We start from the raw sequence: 17,928 nt of genomic DNA, 5'->3' as shown, positions 1-17,928 counted from the left end.
CACAGTTCACCGTTCGCGGCCCCTCATATTATGGGATTTTGGTCACCGAGTTTTTTTTCAATGTATTTTCATGATCGTAGAGTTCTTAAATTCTCTTCTAAATAGATTACGCTTATAATGTGGTAGACCTGATGTGCACACTAAGTTCCAACATTTGCAAATGTGTGACATGTCCAACAAAGTACACTGAAACACACTGGCTACACTGTTAGCATACATGCCAGCAAGTGTTTAAGTGTGTATGTAAGCTACCATATGATGGCGCTCATGAGAAAAAAAATGGATTTCACATCTGTAAGCAAGCAAGAACTTTACATTGCCCCACACACCGCCTGTGTAAGCAGGTGAGTACTGACGATGTTGTACACACTCAGTGTTACATCGAAACTAAAATTATCACGCCACGGCAAACAAAATAGGATAACTAGCAAATAATAAAACGAAACATGCACTTTAAATGCTATTTACATGCTCCCAGCATGCTTTGCAGCACTCGGGAAGTCCTGAGTGCAATAGATGGGACCCAAGTGTGGCGCTAAATGCCACTACATATTGACAAGTTGCCCGAAGCTGGCCGACATCCGGCTGTTACATCTGCTCCACGCTGGGAGCGTTGTCGTATGTAAATATCTCCCGATTTGACAAGTCGAAGTAATTCATTGAGGTAACTTGAGATTGCTCCTTTTTGAGGAGACTGTAGCAGCAGACGAGCAGCACCTCAAACATGAAAGCGCTTGGACATACACACCAGTCTGTAAACTGAGAAGCTGGAGACGGCTAACCTTTTGCAGCCCAATTCTTTATTAGGGTTAGCTGCCTGCATTGCGAAATGTCAGAATCTGACCCAGCATGGATCAAGCCGGGCACGGCTCCTGTGATGTTTGTTATGTTACTGCTGTACTTCAGGGGGTGTTTTCCAACATAAAAGCATTTGGAAGTTCATAAAACTCGTCTTTTTAAAAGGGTGATTGGAGAGCAACACAACTCATTTCATATACGCTATAAAGGGCATTTAACAGATCCGGTTGGTAGATTACGCTAAAACTGCAGATGGCTACCTATTGTGTTGCTGTATGTCGGTCTGTTTCACTATGTCACTATAAAAATTACAAAAAAAAAAAAAAAAAGTACCCCCTCCTTGGTGAAAACCTCACCAGCTGCTCTGTTAAGTATCTGTGAATTTGTGCACTCACAGAACTATTTTTGACCGTTTAGTCTCTTCAGGAGATGATGCAACACATGGAGGTTTTGCTGCTGCTGCTGAGCTGGCTGGGAGCTCCCCGAGAAGCCTTAAATGTAGTTTGGATCAACAGCAATCCAATCTGCGTTGACTAAACCAGAACACAGTGGTTGTCCTTGCTGTATTTGTCATCCATTTGACCCGCTTTGTTGCCCTCAGCCTTACTGTGTACCTCTTTTTAGTCCTTGGCTTGCAAGTTGCTGTCAGCGTAGGTATGCCCCATGGTGGATTTCCTGATACCTCTAAACTTTCTTGCTTTCAGGTTTTCATTTGTTGATCACTTCAATGACACCAACTATAATAAATACGAGTGTGTGTATTTTTATTCTCTTTTCTCTTTATTTTCCTATTATGCTTTTAAGTTGTTAAAACACGGATCTTCGTGACACTGTTTCCTTTCATACTTTTAAGTCCTTATGATGTGAAGCGGTTTCCTCAAATGCTCTTGGGTCCGTGTGACGCGAACTCTTTGCGTTCTTTGTGATGCGGAAGTCTGAAATGTTTCAAGGATTACTTATATAAGGACAAGAAAGACAGACAACGAGGCTTCTTCTTACGACCTCACCGCTGCTCTGGGAAATTATGCTGCTTGGAACACTAACTACACGGACGCCTGCCACCTTTCGTTTTTGGACCGGCTGGAACTTTCGCTAACTTGGAATACCTGTTGGGACGAACATTTGCTTGTTTGGGAACACTCGTTCAACCTTGGTGTCTATTTGCTGTTGTGGCTCATCTACTCTGTTCTTGAACGCCTATTTTGTGTTAGCTATTTTATCGTGTTTGTGATGTGTTGATGTGTGTGAGATTAAATTGTCAGAAACGCAACACAACTGCCTTGTCGCATTTTGCTGGTTTGAACAAAGGGGACGTTGGTCTACATTCACATGCAACAAAATATAGTTGAATCTTTTTAGTTTCATTCTGCTGGTGTTCACTGGCCGATTTAACACAAAAGATGGAGGCAGTGGCTGATTAAACAAAAAAACAGGGCTGTAATGAACTCAAACCTAACAAGCAAAAGTGCATTGCCTGTCACTAGAATCTGAGATCCTAATCTCAAACATCCAAAGCCTTCATTAAGACAACTGTGATGGATAGCGACGACAGTGTTTACAGATATCATCCTTTGCAATCTTAAATGTCGTGCTGGCTAGCACTGGGGGTTCTTGTATCAATCCTCTGTGATGTCTGGTCCTTTCACCTGCTCAACAGGTACTCCCTCATTTTGAAATGACTTTAAGAGCATCAGATGAACTGATAAAGGACATGACAAATGGGAGGTTATGGATCATAAACTTTGAGGCTCCTCCTGCAAATGTGCGGGATTTAGTTAAGTGAACTGTGTATGAGGTCCCATAGCTCAGTGGTTAGAGCACTGGTTTAGTAAACCAGGCGTCGTCAGTTTGTATCTCACTGGAGGGGTTGCGTCAGGAAGGGCATCCGGCGTGAAAACTGCCAAACAAATATGAGCGTTCATCTGAGACGTCACGCTGTGGTGACACCGAACGGGACAAGCCGAAAGAAACTTACTTGTTGAGTGAACTGTGTACATACTGTATTTCTGATGGTTGACCTAATTTCAGATTGGTAAACCTTAGGCTCGTGCTTCTGCAATACTTGGTTTGGTAATGTCTGCCAGAGTGTTGAGGTACTCGATTTAATGAGCACCTGAGTTTGCTCAGCAATGAATATTTTTAACATGACAAACGACAATCTCATCACCTGCATTCACAGTTCATTTGCCTTTTTTAATCTAAGGATGTACAACATGTGATATATTAACAGGCAGGACTCCAAAGCACATTACAGCCTCATATTTAGTCTTTCAGCCTATAGCAAAGCTAAATTAAAATGTCCTCATGCAACACTGACATAGTCTCTGCCTTCATGTGGCAAATAAAGTGCAGACTCACAGGTGGTTTCCCCGCAATAGGAAGCGATGAGGAATTACCCAATTTGGAAAGTAATTTCCGCGGCAGCGGAGGTAATTCCTTGAAATAAAACTTCCTCACAGAGGAAGCAGCAAACAAACACCACACTTGCCACACGTGCGCTCATCGCCAAGTTATTTCTTGTGGTCGTTGGAGAAGCATGTTAGAATCTTTGGAATCTACGTAATTACATGGTCGGCTAGGTGCAACAATTTGGCGAGAGCGGAACTTTGGACAGCGACGGCCTCACTTCAATTCCATTAAACTGGATCCAGTACAAGAATTTTCTCGTGGCTTGATGCTGCATTATTTCGGGGCTCCAGCTTATAATGTCAGGGTCAAGATGTTTGGGAAAGGAGTGGCTGGGTTCTTTTTATTATTTTTTTTTTCCTCTTCCCAAACCACATTTGGATGTTTTATACGGTGTTTCCTGTTGAGCATGGCAGGGAGAGAAAGAGATGCACAAGAAATAAATTTAACTCCCTGTTAACCTATCTACTGTAAATCAACACATGCTATAGTATGTGAGCTGTAAACGGGAGCGTTGCATGAAGCTCAAAAGACCATTTTACTCAATAGACAGCCAAATCATAAATATATATATATACAGCAGGTGAAAAGACCGAGCCCAAACAAGCTCCTATCGTAAAACACACCTTCCGTCACAGCAATTTCTTCGGAGGGCATGCCATAGTGGTTGAAAAAGAGCACAACATAAAGGCAACCATGCAGAAAACTGAAGCTAAAGCCTAAGTCTTGCTGAGTGCAAGATAATGATTCATCTTGCCGTCCCTCTTATTGGACTGGGAGACCTAAACAACATGACTTCCGCCTTCAGACTCAAATTTAAAGCGGTATTTATTAATCCCTGAGGGAAATTAAAGGGAGCTGACTTATTTTTCCTTTTTTTTTTTTTTTTTTGTGCGGCTCTCTGAGGAAGAGCACTGTCACTATGGTTGTGTATTGGCTATGGCTCCCATACACAGACAGTCTGCGCTTTTTTTATTTTTATTTTTTTGGTGTTGTGGTTAGTGAACAGGGTTTTCCAAAACCATCGACCCTCGTTCCTAAACTACTGTGATTAATGGTGACAGAAGTAGGACGGTTAGCGGTGGTGTAAACATTCTGGCTATCGTGCCAAAGAGCTTTGGTTAGTGTACTTTTATATTCTATAATCCATCAGACCTGGGGTTGAATACAGGAAGAACTTACTCCTCATCGGAATTCTTCATCAAAAGATGAAGTCAGAAGTGGGATAGTTCAATTTGAGCCCATCTGTAGTGTCTTCGGTTGAAGGGACTCTTGAATGTGATAGTGGATGAAGCGGTACGATGACAGAAATCAGGTATCGGTACTCGTTTGGAACGGGGAGGTAGCCTGTACAGTTGTCTCGATACAATAGACTACTGGTGAAATGTAGCGTGAGGGTACGACCCCTCAGAGTTCTGTGGCAAATGGTGTCAAAAATGGGATGCTTGACCCTAAGGCCATTTGGTGAACCTCTGGGACATGTCGTACATCATGGATCGAAGACACACTGGGATAACTGAAATCAGTCCCAGTACCCACAATGTTCAAGTCTAGGGTAAGGGTGCTATCTCTGTGTTCTGTGACAGAGGTGGGGTTGTTAGCTTTAGGGCCATCCATACGTACGAGTTTGACTCAGATTTTTTTTTAGAATAATTGATACCTGGGTTCAAACCAGGGTTTATTTTACGACTCGTCAGAGTTCTGGAATAAATGGAGTCAAAATGTTTGGCGATCTGTGGCATGGAAGGAAAAGTATGTGTGTCAAGGTGAGTCTACAGTGTTTTAGTTTAATTTAGATAGATAAGAGTCCACCTTGTGGTTTTGTCAGAAGTTGGATGGTTAGCTTCGAGGCCATCCATACAAAAGAGCTTGGGTCTTTGGAATACTTGTCAGGATATGTGGCTGTTGTTTCGTTTCAACCCAATAAGACAAAGTTTAAAAAACGGACTTAGGGTACTACCCTTCCTCTGAGTTCTGTGACGAAGGGTATCTAAAGTGGGATCCATGTGGCAATCTCTGGCATGAAAGAACCCTTGGGAGTTAGTGCGTCAAGGTTAGTGGACATATTTTAGAATTGATTCAAATATGGACTGAGGACACTCATCCTTTGCGTTGTCAGTAGTTGGATGGGCTGTGGCATGGAAGGACCTGTGTGCAATAGACACCAGGGATGGATAAATCCTAAAAGGGATAAAAATGGGATTATTTTATGAAAAGGGAAGGTAATGTCTCAAACTGAACCCAGACTTTGCTTAAAATGAGTTGATGATTATACTCTTCAAAGTTCTACGACAAATGGTGCCAGGAGTGGAATACTTAACCCTGAAACCATCCGTCCACACAAAAGTACAGCACTTAGGATAGGTTTTGTCTTCAATGGGTAGGGTTATTCCAAAGCAAATAATTGTATCGTTTGAGATAGATGACAGATCTGTCTTGCAATTATATGCCAATTAAAAAAAACAAAGTATTTTTACACGTTGCTTTCTGGCGTTCTGAACCCTTTGGCTCGTATCTCCTTATTCTCTACAAAACTATTTGTGTAACTGATCTTAAAGAAAAAGTATGTATTGAATATTTATTCTGACTATAGGCCAGGAAAGAATGCAGTTTCGGGGGTTTATCTGTGTGGCTGTATATTGTTGAAGGTAACGTGATTTTATTACTCAACACTAAGCATCTGGTGAGGGTGGGTGGTGGTGGCAGCAGGGGTGAAAAAATTTATTTCAAAAGGGCTGGCAGAAAATGCAGTGACAGGGAAGTTCCATCCAAGATAGTTTTATTTATGTACTTGAAGCAAAACTATGCAGGAATTCAGAAGGAACATGATGACAAAAAAATTGCACAAAAGGGCCTCACTGTGTTTGTCTCGTTAATCCTGGTACGTCCTAACATCGATTGAATCTATGTTGGTTTTTCAGAACTGTCTGGCAGCGCGCGCCTCTTTTGAATTGTGTGTCTGCTTTGAGTATCAAATTGTCTTTGGCGAGCTTGGACAAACCTTGGGGGTGTGTGCCTAAATCCACTTCGGATCGCCGCTGTTGATGTTTTACTGACAATGCGAGCCTCAACCAGCGGTACAAAAAAAAATGTTTAACATGGCAAAGCGTGGCAAGGAGGCCAGCGCAGAGACACAGCAGTAAATTATATCTCTACAATGAAAACGGAGCTATAATTTGTCTGAAATGATAGCTTTTAAAATTAGTGTGATAATCAACATCTGACAATGTTTCATATTCAAGCCTAAATAAATACCCACAAAGAAGAATCCAGTAGGGATCAATGCAACTACAGTTCAAAGTTGATTAATCGAAAAGTTTGAGAATTTGTAGTTAGACCAACATTTTCCCCTCTTCTTTGTCTTTTGGGTTGTCCCATTAGGGGTCGCCACAACGTGTCATCTTTTTCCATCAAAGCCTATCTATCTCGTACATCCTCCTCTCTTGCACCCACTGTCTTCATGTCCTCCCTCATAACATCTGTCAACTTTTTCTTTGGTGTTCCTATCATTCTTTTGCCTGGCAGCCCCATCCTCATCACCCTTCTAGCGATATACTCACTCTCGCGCCTCTGAAGATGTCCAAACCATCTAAGTCTGCTCTCTCGAACCTTGTCTCCAAAACATCCAACTTTGGCTCTCCCTCTAATGAGCTCATTTCTTATCCCATCCAACCTGCTCACTCCGAGCAACAACCTCGACATCTTAATTTCTGCCACCTCCAGGTCTGCTTCCTGTTGTTTCATCAGTACCACCATCTCTAATCCGTACATCATGGCTGGCCTCACCACTGTTTTATAAACTTTGCCCTTCATCGTAGCGGAGACTCTTCTGTCGCATAGAACACCAGACACTTTCCACCAACTGTTCCACCCCACGTGGACCAGTTTCTTTACTTCTTTACCACACTCTGCATTTCTCTGTATTATTGACCCCAAGTATTTGAAGTCATCCACCCTCGCCATCTCTTCCCCCTGCAATGCAATGCAACTACAGTGAAACCTTAAAAGTTGATGAACCGAAAACTTGGATAATTTGTAGTTAGACCAACATTTTCCCCCAAAAATGATATCCCTTGAAACTCAAAGTGTCGAAACTGTTATTACGGGATACATCACACAAAAACCTAGTGTGAGATTGAGCTCAGTGATTACCTCCACAAGTCTGCCATTTGTGATGCCGTGAGAGAGGTCTGCAAATAATGACCAAAGAAGAAATGCGCAAGGATTAGCAGAACTGGAAATTCTGGTTGCTTCATTCTCTTTAAAGGCAGATGATCATAAAATCACTACAAAGTTTGTTGTGTTTTGCTATGCACACCACACAACAACAACAACATCTATAAAACACGCTACCTGTTTCCTCTCGATTGTGTGTCCTCAGAGGATGAGAAGTTTTACTCTACTGCAGCTTTATTTAAAGTGGTTAGCTAATTTTTACAGTTAAAATGTCAGGTGCCATATTCAAGAAAATGTACTTTCTCATTGTTGCGACAATCAACCAATTAAATGACTTCTGCTGTGCTGTTATGTAACACTGGGGCCAGTTTGCATAATTTATGCCCTCATAAAGCGTTTCTCCACACATCTAATGATGTGCTTGGCTGGGTGAGGATCCCAAGCCACTTTCAAGCACACTGCCGGACTCTCGTGCAGTGGCTCTATGATGTGGAACACCCACATCCCCCATGGGTGTGGCACCCCTGCTATTATATCAAAGAAAAGGTAAGCAGACCTGCAATGCATTTATTCGATGTGTTAATTAGCATTGTTTGATGGTGCTACCTTTGCTAACTAACACCTACAAGTGTATCTGAAGAAATAAGATTATCATTGAGTTCTTTTATTTTTGTAGTTCCATTAAATATACTTTTTGGATTGCAAATTGTAACATTGCCTGTATTAGAATTTTTTTTGTTTGTTTTGTAACATTCTAAATTCCTGCAGAATTTGGGGGTTTTGTCAAAATATATTTACATTTTGAATTGAACCACTGATGTAAAAAAAAATTGTAATTTATTGAGACGGATCAATATTTTGGTGCTTGATGAAGTAGTGGGTAGAGGTAGTAGTGTATGAAGTGCTGCTTCCTTGGATGAAAGGGGTTTTATTGTCTATATGGGTACTCACTTCCCCCATGCGCTACACACACTGTGGGCTTTACTCCTGTAAATCGAAGCCACTCTCTTCACAAAACAAGACTCCGCCTCCAGTCTTCATGGACTGTAACTGTTTATAAATTTGGAAGTCAAGTAGTGTCACAAATTCGCGAGGCCTCCTTTATGACAGTTGTTTGAATTTATTGAGGACAGGCTCGTTAAATGATAAAATCACAATAATGTCTTTCATTAAAAGAAATCTACAGTCTAGTGACTTTTTGTGTCAGGCCATACATCCTCATAAAACACCAGACTGTATTGCACAAAAGGACACAAAAGCCCTTTAAAGCTCGCAACAATTGCCAAATTAAACGCTTCTCTTCTTATCTATAATGCGGCTCTGAACTTAACCGTCTGTTGTGCCTTTATCGCCACTTTTGGACTTTCATGATCTCTATTTCTCGCAGGGCTTCAGGGGTGTGTGCTCTGACAGAATGTCAGGCAATTAAAGCATCATGGCTCATTGAGCTGGAGGTGGACACCGCCGCTCACCCCCGTGCCTGCCATCCTGCCCGTATTCCTTTGCTAACAAAAGTATGGCCGTACTTTCACACAAGACGTTCCTATCAAAGCGCAAGTTTAAGTCTTGTCAACTTTTCACAAGCCGGAACATCATTGCTGTCTCGGGTAATTATTGCGCATTGCGTGAGCAAAAAACAAAGATGTGCTTTACACGTGGAATCCATTTACAAACCCCGATCCAGCTGAAGATGTAGAAATTCCGCTATGCTAATGATTGCACAAAGCAGCTGCCGGACTGGGTGACACGTTCTTCTATTTGTAACAGAGACAAAGCCGCAAAAAAAAAAAAAAAAAAAAAAACAATAACAGGGTCTCACATTCTCTTCAAAGAGCTGCAACTGGCACTGCAATTCAACTTCCTCTTTCCTTTTATGTTGCGCACGAAAGGAGAATGTCCCGGTAAAACCTTTCAACCGCAACCGTGCACGCTGAATAAAATATGTTGTATTTGAACAGAAGAAGGAAACAAAGGAAAAAGAAATGTGGAGAGTACTTGAAAAGAGAAAACATTTCTGTTGTCAGGGCCACGGCACAGGACATTGTACTTGCAGTCATTACATGGGCCTACGTTTCCCGAAATGACAACTTGGTTTTTTTCATACATCAATTGTACCCTCTGATTTTAGCTGGGGTAGGATGATGGCTAGGGTAGGATATTAGACTGAGGTTTCTGATATTAGGCAACTCTTGGGCTGGTCATGTACTCATATTTATGTAAGTAAGGGAGTACAGAAGGGGAGACAGGTACGCAGTAGGTCTTTATGATGGGAACTCAATCATGTAGAATAATACCGTTTTCGTGGTGTTGGAAGGTGGGTATTTGTAATTGCTGGTAGGTAAGAGCTAAGATTTGTAAAGGGTGAGTCTTGTAGGTTGATGGAATCTAATGGGTAGTAGGATGTACGTACCGTGATTTCCGGTTTATCAGCCGCGACCTTTTTCACACGGTTTCAACCCTGCGGCTTATGCGGCGACGCGGCTAATTTGTGCATTTTTTCTAACGGCTGCAAGGGGGCACTCGAGCGGAAAAAGTAAAAGTGAGACTGGTGGAATATATGGGCCTAGAAAGTGACTTTTACCATTTTTTTTTCCTAACCGGCCCTGTTAGCGCTGTGTTAGCGTTAGCGCTGTGCTAGCGTGTTGCTGTTATTTTATTTTTGTTGTTTTTAACCAGCCCTGTTCGTGCTACCATGTTGTTGCGATGTTAAACTAAGCTAGGGTAAGGTATCAAAACTCTTTCTGTGTACCGTCTTTGTAATTATCTCGTGTTTCAATGTGAGTTTCAATGTGGGCACTTGCGCCTTTTAGACAGGTGTGCCTTACCTATGTACCAAATGGTATTTCCGTTACAAATATACTGGGTGAGGCTTATAACCAGGTGCGCTCTGTAGGCCAGGAATTACGGTATATTTGAAGGAGCTGGCAGGTAGGCTTTCGAATTAATGCGTGGGTCAGGCAATAGGTGAGGTATAATAGTAGATAGGGTGGGGTCACAGCAGTGGGTAGGTAGTTGATACATAGAATAGTTAGTGGGTGGGTGGGTTGGTAGATGGATAAGTGGATCGGGTAGTACGAAGGAAAGTTGAATATGTAGAATTGTTAGTCCGTACGTTGGTATCTTGGTCGGTGTGTAAGATAATAGGTAGTGTTGAATATTAACAGTCTACTTGTATCAGATGTTAGATGATATGGTACCACGTATGGTAGAACGGGGAGAAGTTGTGGTCGGGTGATGCATAGCAAAGAGATTTCAGATCTAGAAAGATAGAATGCAGTTAATCTGTCGTGTAAAGGAAGTAGGTAAGGTACTAGGGTATTATTGTAGTTTTGTTTAATAGCGTATAAAATATTTTAAATAATGTCACTCTGTGACTTTGAGGAGAGTTTCAAGTACACGTATATCGTCGGCTTCGCATGAACGTCCTTGCTGCTATTAGCGGTAGCGTCTCGCTGTTTAATATTTAGCAGCTGGAGGTAAGCCACTGGAGTGAGTTCACAGCAGATGTGCGAGGTATTTCAAATATGACCTCCGCCGACATTAAAAACAATTCTAGCATCATTAACGAACTTTTCACCATATGACTCGGTGCAAAGATGAAGGTCATGTCTGATGGCGTGAACATAACCGTTGCCCAGGATATGATGATATGATGATACGATAATACTCGGGCTTTTAGGCTGATTTAATCACAATGCGATGATGTGTCGCCTATAGCCGGGCAGCCTTGGCCGCTGCTATTTTCTGCATTTGCGACTGGTCCACTTCACGCGTATGACACACTCCCTCCCTGTCCGTTCCCGCAATTTCCTGTCTGAATGTCGGCTGATTATTCATGAGCGGCCCCCGCATCCTCGCCTGGCCGTCTGCCCGCGTCGCTGTACTTTTAGAGCAAAAGCCGGCCGCGGCGCTCTGTCAGACCGGGTGACCTCCCAATTTGTTGTCGGTGCTATTCCAAACATTGGACAGGGGATATGTCCAGAATAGATGGGTTAATTGAGGAAAGCTTGTGTTGAAGGATCCTCGCCACCTGAGAAAATGCTTCCATATCGTCAAGGCGTCCTTGATGAGTTAATGACTTTGTTATCATAAACTAAACTTTAAAGGATATGAACGGCTGCAGCCAATAATAAAAGTCGAGAATTTCATGTGCATGCAACCCACCGACCGACTATGAGAGCTAAGCAGGCATCAGATGCTACTAATAAGAGTAGTCAGGGTGTTATTGATGGATTTTGGACACATACCCCACGTAGTAATTACTATTTTTTAGCTTTCTCAGCAAATCTATGAGTAGAAGTAGGGATGATCATACCAATTGACAAATAAATCATTATCTGGATCGATTGTGTGGTAATGATGCGTCGATTTAAAATGGGGTTCTGGGTTTGAATATCAGAGCTCCGGTCTTCCTGCGTGAAGATTGTATGATCAAAAACGTGCATGTTAGTTTCAGTGAAGAATAAAATGTATTTAGGTGAGAATAACACTGTGAAAATTTTATTTAAATGCGTCCTGTGATTTCCCGACGACCATCCCGCCTCTCACCCAAATCTATCAGGGATGGATGAGGACAAGCGAAATCAAAAAGAAACTTGTGACCATGCAGTCAGGTATGTTTGTCTAAATCTATTAAAAATAGCAATGAATCAATTGATCATTCATTTTAAAGGAACATTTTAAAGTGTCCACCCCAAGCAGAAGAGTAGAAATATGTTGACGCTTACGCTGTGTTGCATGGTATTCCAAATAATCCTCTGGTTTGCAGCAGAGAGAAACAGGGGGGAAGAAAGAAAGTCTTAATTAATTGTGTAGGTTCACAAATGAGCTGAGGGAAGACTTAAAAAGAAGAAAAAATACATTAAAATTGGGTGAATGGACATAAAAACAATTGGGATTGCTTCAAACAAACATGCACTGTGGAAGAAAAAGACTAATTACATATCAGCGAGGGGACAAAGTACAGAGATTGGATTTTTAATGGTGAGAGTAAGTTGACTGCCAATTTATGCGGTCAATTTGTTTTGAAATTGTCAAATACTTGGCTCAAGTTTGTTAAGAGAGGTAAGGAGGGCATTGTAGCTGGAAATTTATTTACGGCAAGACAAGAACTGCCCCTCAGCTTCATTTGGCTGTCAGCGCGTAACCTTTACACCGACTGTAGCATTTTAGCCCTCAAGGCTGTTTGAGATGGTAAACGCGTGTATAAGCGTCCAATCCCGCAAACACTCGGCCCATCTGATACGAAATAAAGGGCTGGCTTTGCAAAAAACAATGGCCGCGGTCAGCTCTCGGAAAACAGCCTTCAGCCTCGTCTGCTCTGTTTGCCAAGCACACAGACAGGCAGGAGAAGGGCACGTCGTGGCACGCCGCGCTCTCAGAGGGAAGGGGGGGGGGGCCCTGTTGATTCGTTAACAAACGCCGAACGATAGACGCGGGCCGAGTTACGTGCGACGAATCGCCACGGGCGGTGGCCCGGCTTCTTTAATCAACGCTGTCAGGTGCGAGAAAGATAAATGGTGTTTACGCTCTGAAGAAAACAGCGCCGCTCGCTGCCCTTACCAGTCTGTCTAGGCTCGTGCCAGCTGCCGTGGTGGGACGCTCGTCTGGGTTGTAGGGCCTGAAGCGGGCGTTGAACACATCCGGAACGCCACGGGCAGACCTCATCATTCCTGAGGGCTTTGGCTGGCCGCAACCTTGAAAAGCCTGCAATTACAAAAAAAACACGGGCATCCGACGGTCAGGCCGTAAAGTGACTTTTTGGGATGGAGGGGAGGAGGGAAAATACCATGTTTTCTTAAGAGACTTTGCGACTCGTTGAACACCGCACGCTGCTGGTATATAATGGGCTGCAGGCTGAGGTAACCACGGTGACGCTCACGGTGATTCAGCCGGGCTGCGACCGACGTTATTTAAGTTTTACGGCTTTTGGGAAAAATACCACGTACTGTACACCGTGACTTTTGGTGTTGTACGGAAAAGCCTGAGAGGATCCATACAGGGCTTGAATCCAAACTGACATCAACACTACGTGGGAATAAAAACATCTTTACAGTTCTGCATATTTTTTAACATTTTTATTATTTTTTTTTGTTAAATGGGAGGTAGAACAATATTATAAAACACATCAACTCCTGATTTACGCTGCTTGTTTCAGTGTATTTTAATGGATAAATAAAACTTAACAATGTTGTTGGTGACTGGTTAGCACATCTGCCTCACAGTTCAAAGGACCCAGGTTCATATCCCAGATCCACTTGTGTGGAGTTTGCATGTTCTCCCCGTGTCTGTGTGAGTTTTCTCCAGGTACTCCGGTTGTTCTCCCACATTCCAAATACATGCGTAGTAGATAGCGTGAAGACTCGAAATAGCCTTCAAGTGTGATTGGTTGTGTATGTGTGGCCTGTGATTGGCTGGTGACCAGTTCATCTTTGCACAACTCTGACTCTTATAAGGAATATCCGTCCATTTTCTTTGCCGCTTATTCTCACAAGGGTCGCAGGGGGGCTGGAGCCTGTCCCAGCTGTCAACGGCCAAGGTGACAAACAGCTGCACTCACAATCACACTTAGGAGCAATTTAGAGTGTCCAAATAATGTTGCATGTTTTTTGGGATGAGGGAGGAAACCGGAGTGCCCGGAGAAAACCCACGTAGGCACGAAGAGAACATGCAAATTCCACAAAGGCGTGGCCGAGATCGAACTCCTCAGAACTGTGAGGCCGACGCTTACCAGCTGATCTACGTGACGCCCTTATAAGGAATACTTTCCCATTATTTAATGTCTATTGTTTTTGATTCTTGCTATTTCTTCTTCTCAGTACTCAACATGAATATTGTACCAGGGCTGCACTGACTGCCAGAGACAAATTCCTTATGTGTTGTTACATACTTGGCTATTCTGATCTGATTTGATTCTGAGAATGAATGGATAAAACTTGGGTACGTTCAAGTGATTTTCAAGTGATTCTTGGTTTGAGTTTTATATATATATATATATATATAATATATATATATATATATATATATATATATATACATACACAGTTTTTAAAAATGCGCCTCAACGGGAATGTTTTTGAAAGTGTCATTGGCATTTTCTTGTGAAAGTCCCGCAACTTCCCAAATGATGGAACACAGCTGGTGTTGCACGTGTGCCCCTCAAGATAATGAGCTCTGGTTTCCGTGTAGTGCGACCCAAACTAACAATTTACCAACATAACACAATGTTTTTAGTCATTTTTTTCCCCCCAGTTTTGTGGAAATGCAGATCATTTTGACAGCGTTCACATCTGTGCAACAACCTTCAAAAACTCGCCCATCTGTAGTATGTATCCATCTGTTTTTTTTTCTTTTTTGTATGTAGGATTAGAAACTACCTAATCATCACAAATGTGAACCAAATTCTTTCATCTTTTACTTTTTCTGTTTTACTGCTTCCCTCCTTGGCATGCAGCTTGAACTGACAGTTTGGGGAATGTGTTAGATATGGTTTTATATAATCCTGTACACAAACAAAGACTTTCCCACATTGCGACTGCCATACGTTTTAATGCATTTCTTAAAAAAGTTCTATAGAAATCCCTCTGAATTTACTTCAAGTATGTCTTGTTTCTAACAATGCTTTTTTTGTGAAACCCGACCCTTTCACAGTGTTCTTCTCTTTCTATTCTTACCTCGACTCAGACGTGTAATTCACAAGCGACACCTGAATCTGGCCTTAATGAGAGTGTGTTGAATTACACACCTAAGACTCGGGCAGACGAGCCGAGGGTTATTTAGAGCTGCCGTGCGGGGAGCGCGGAGGCACCAAAAGGTACGATACCTTATAGGAGACCTGGGCGCTGTTGTCTTGCATATTCATGATGGCCTCCGAGATTTTGACATCAATGGGGTCCATGACGGATTCGATGTTGAAAGGTCCCTCCAGCCGCAACGCCACTAACAGCATGGCGTCTGTCATGGGTTAAGCACAGTCAGAGGGAATATTGACATTATGAAGAGCTATTGATGTAGACTTATAATCACCCAATTCAATAATTATTGTACAATTATGCACTTAAACATAACCCCGCATCGTGGGGCTCTCCACACAGCAGTGTAATCTGTTGTGCTGTGCAAAAAGTACTACATATTGTATAGATATATTTTTCCCTAACCACTCCATTTGTTAAATGTCAAGGCAGATGAGCTGTTCATAAATTAAAATGCTAATTATAAAATGTAATGGGGGGTGGGGGGGATTCATTTATTAGACTACCATATTGTGCTTCCACTCTTTTGTTGCACTAATTAGTTAATTAATACTCAAGTTAATGTGATGCACTCGCTAGCTGCATGTTCCTAAAAAGGAAACTGAAGTATCAGTTAACAGTTGATCACAAGGAGGAAGTATAATGAAGTATTAACTGCATGATTTTTTTTTTTTTTTTGGAGATATGTATTACAAAAGTTGGACCGCTTCCATAGAAGATCACGCATTATGTCGACATAGCACGCAAGACCTCACTTTACCTCATTAAAGGCAGTTAAACACGCAGAAAATGATTGGTTTAGTGCGTTTTGCCTCTTCTTTGGCTTTTGGTGGAATTATTGTAATCTCATAAAAATCTGCAAAACTCGACCATCACCATACAATTCAAAGTTAAGTAGTTAAATGGAATTTTTACCTTCACTGCATCCTAATATACATTTCGAATAAATCCACAATAAATGCAAAAATTGTATCTCAATTTTCTAAATACTTCAAATAAGGCTCACAGCCACACACGGCGGTGTGTGTCCGTCTCTTTCATTACCGCACATTATTTTGCGAGTGCCCGCCTTCTTTGCACACAAGTACCAAATTACAAGGCAGGGATGCCTTTCAGGGTAAATTAAATTTTTATGCTGATTGACCCCGCACGTCAAGCAGATTTCGTTTGGCGCCGCACAACGAAAACCCGCTGATGAGTCATTGATTTAATGGAAAAAGCCAAGCACCTATTGGTCGCGGCTGCGGGCACTACGGGAAGGTCAACGTCTCATTAATGTCACTGTGTGGACGGCAGCCAGAGTCTCATTGAATTCAAGACGCTTGCGTCATTGTCTGTGCAGATAACTTTTGTTTTCATTGCCAATAATTACTTTGTGCAACGCTTTTAACCCTTTTAAAACCAGCACAATGAAATTATGAAAAGCAATAGCGATAAGAAGGCCAATGAGATCCACCATCGAAGCGCCGGCTTCTGTCGGCACAGTTGCAGTTGCACAATCCGGAAAAGCTAAAAATGATGATAATAGAGATAATAGACTGTGGATCCGCACTAAACCCAAGGGTGTTTATGCTAATGCAACACTGGCTATTTAAATCGAAGTTCTGAGTTGAACAACTGAATCATAATGGAGAAATCCCCTGATTTCCCCCACTTCAAATGGCAATGTAGCACACAACTACGACTTTTGATTTTTCCCATGCAATGTTTTCTCTTTGAGTGGATTTTTTTTTTTTTTTTAAATTAAGAGTTCACTACCCCATTTAGCAAGGTTTCTTACATTTATTTGGTGCTTTCTGACTGTAATGACTACATAGTCACAGTTGAGTGTCTGATAATTTGCAAACGGAGATTTGAGCAGTGCTTCAGAACAAAACAGGCCCGTCTTCAGCAACTGATAAATTCCAAACAAATTCTCAGGGGTTCTCCAAGTCAACCCATCAAAATTACCATGATATTTCAAACTGCGTCGCTCAAAAAACTCAACTAACGCAAATCGAACATTATTGGGGAGAAGAGCAACGTGGGAAGTAGAATAGTACTTTAGTAAGTAAAAGTTATTTTTCATGATCTTTTTTTGTTATGGGGGATTTGAGAGGCTTTTGTGTTGCTCATTTCATTTGTTTTGTTTTGTTTACAAATATCCAAGAACAATTGCTTGAAGAGAAGATACTAAGTGAAGGCCAAGATTTTAAGATCTTTTCAAATCTAGATCAACACTTTCAGGGGGACAGATCAAGTGTGAGACAATATGAGAACAAATGAAGACCAAGACTATAGAGATGAAAACCAAGACCTTGAAGGTGATGAGACCAAAGTCAAGCCCTTGACTGAGACAATGTAAAACCAGATCAAGACCAAGACTGGTGGGGATGAGAATAAGAAAGACCAAGGCAAATGTGAGAATTTGAGTCGAAATTTTTAAGACTAGATCGAGACTTTGAGCACATAGGATATAGTTAAGACCAAGAATTTTAAGTCTAAACTAGGTTAAGACTTGTAAAATAGCATTTTGGGAAATCTATGAACTACAAGGAACATGCCATGAATAAAACATGAAATACTATGGCATACTGTATGTGATGATGACATGTTCTAACCACTCTGAAAATGCACCACAAAGAAAAAAAAACAGTTGGGAAACAACAAATATCTCAGTGTCCCTAGAAAATATCTTAAACCAGTGTTTGTTTTTTAGAAATATGACCAAAATGTGTACCCTTAGTGCCAAATTGCGAAATTGTGGGGATCTGTCTTCGTTTATGGCCCAGAGGAAAAGTATATGGGTCAATACATG

At 41.8% G+C, this 17,928-nt stretch overlaps 1 protein-coding gene across 4 annotated transcripts in view; it reads right to left on the bottom strand.

Annotated features, from left to right (window-relative positions):
- The window catches only part of LOC133511827 (glypican-6-like), a 103,828-nt gene that overhangs the window by 18,305 nt on the left and 67,595 nt on the right, over positions 1-17,928 (bottom strand). For 3 of the 4 annotated variants that reach the window (XM_061840795.1, XM_061840798.1, XM_061840797.1), the window contains 3 exons: positions 15,203-15,333; positions 12,943-13,086; positions 12,108-12,137 (listed from right to left, as the gene is read on the bottom strand). In XM_061840795.1, the coding sequence (XP_061696779.1) occupies positions 12,108-12,137; positions 12,943-13,086; positions 15,203-15,333 (305 nt within the window). The remainder of the gene's footprint in view (positions 1-12,107; positions 12,138-12,942; positions 13,087-15,202; positions 15,334-17,928) is intronic. The other variant, XM_061840796.1, reaches the window with a different exon arrangement.

The sequence above is a fragment of the Syngnathoides biaculeatus genome, chromosome 14 (assembly GCF_019802595.1).
Source record: "Syngnathoides biaculeatus isolate LvHL_M chromosome 14, ASM1980259v1, whole genome shotgun sequence".
Lineage (NCBI taxonomy): Eukaryota > Metazoa > Chordata > Actinopteri > Syngnathiformes > Syngnathidae > Syngnathoides > Syngnathoides biaculeatus.
Note: the sequence above shows the minus strand (reverse complement) of the source record. Positions and strands in the feature narration are given on the sequence as shown.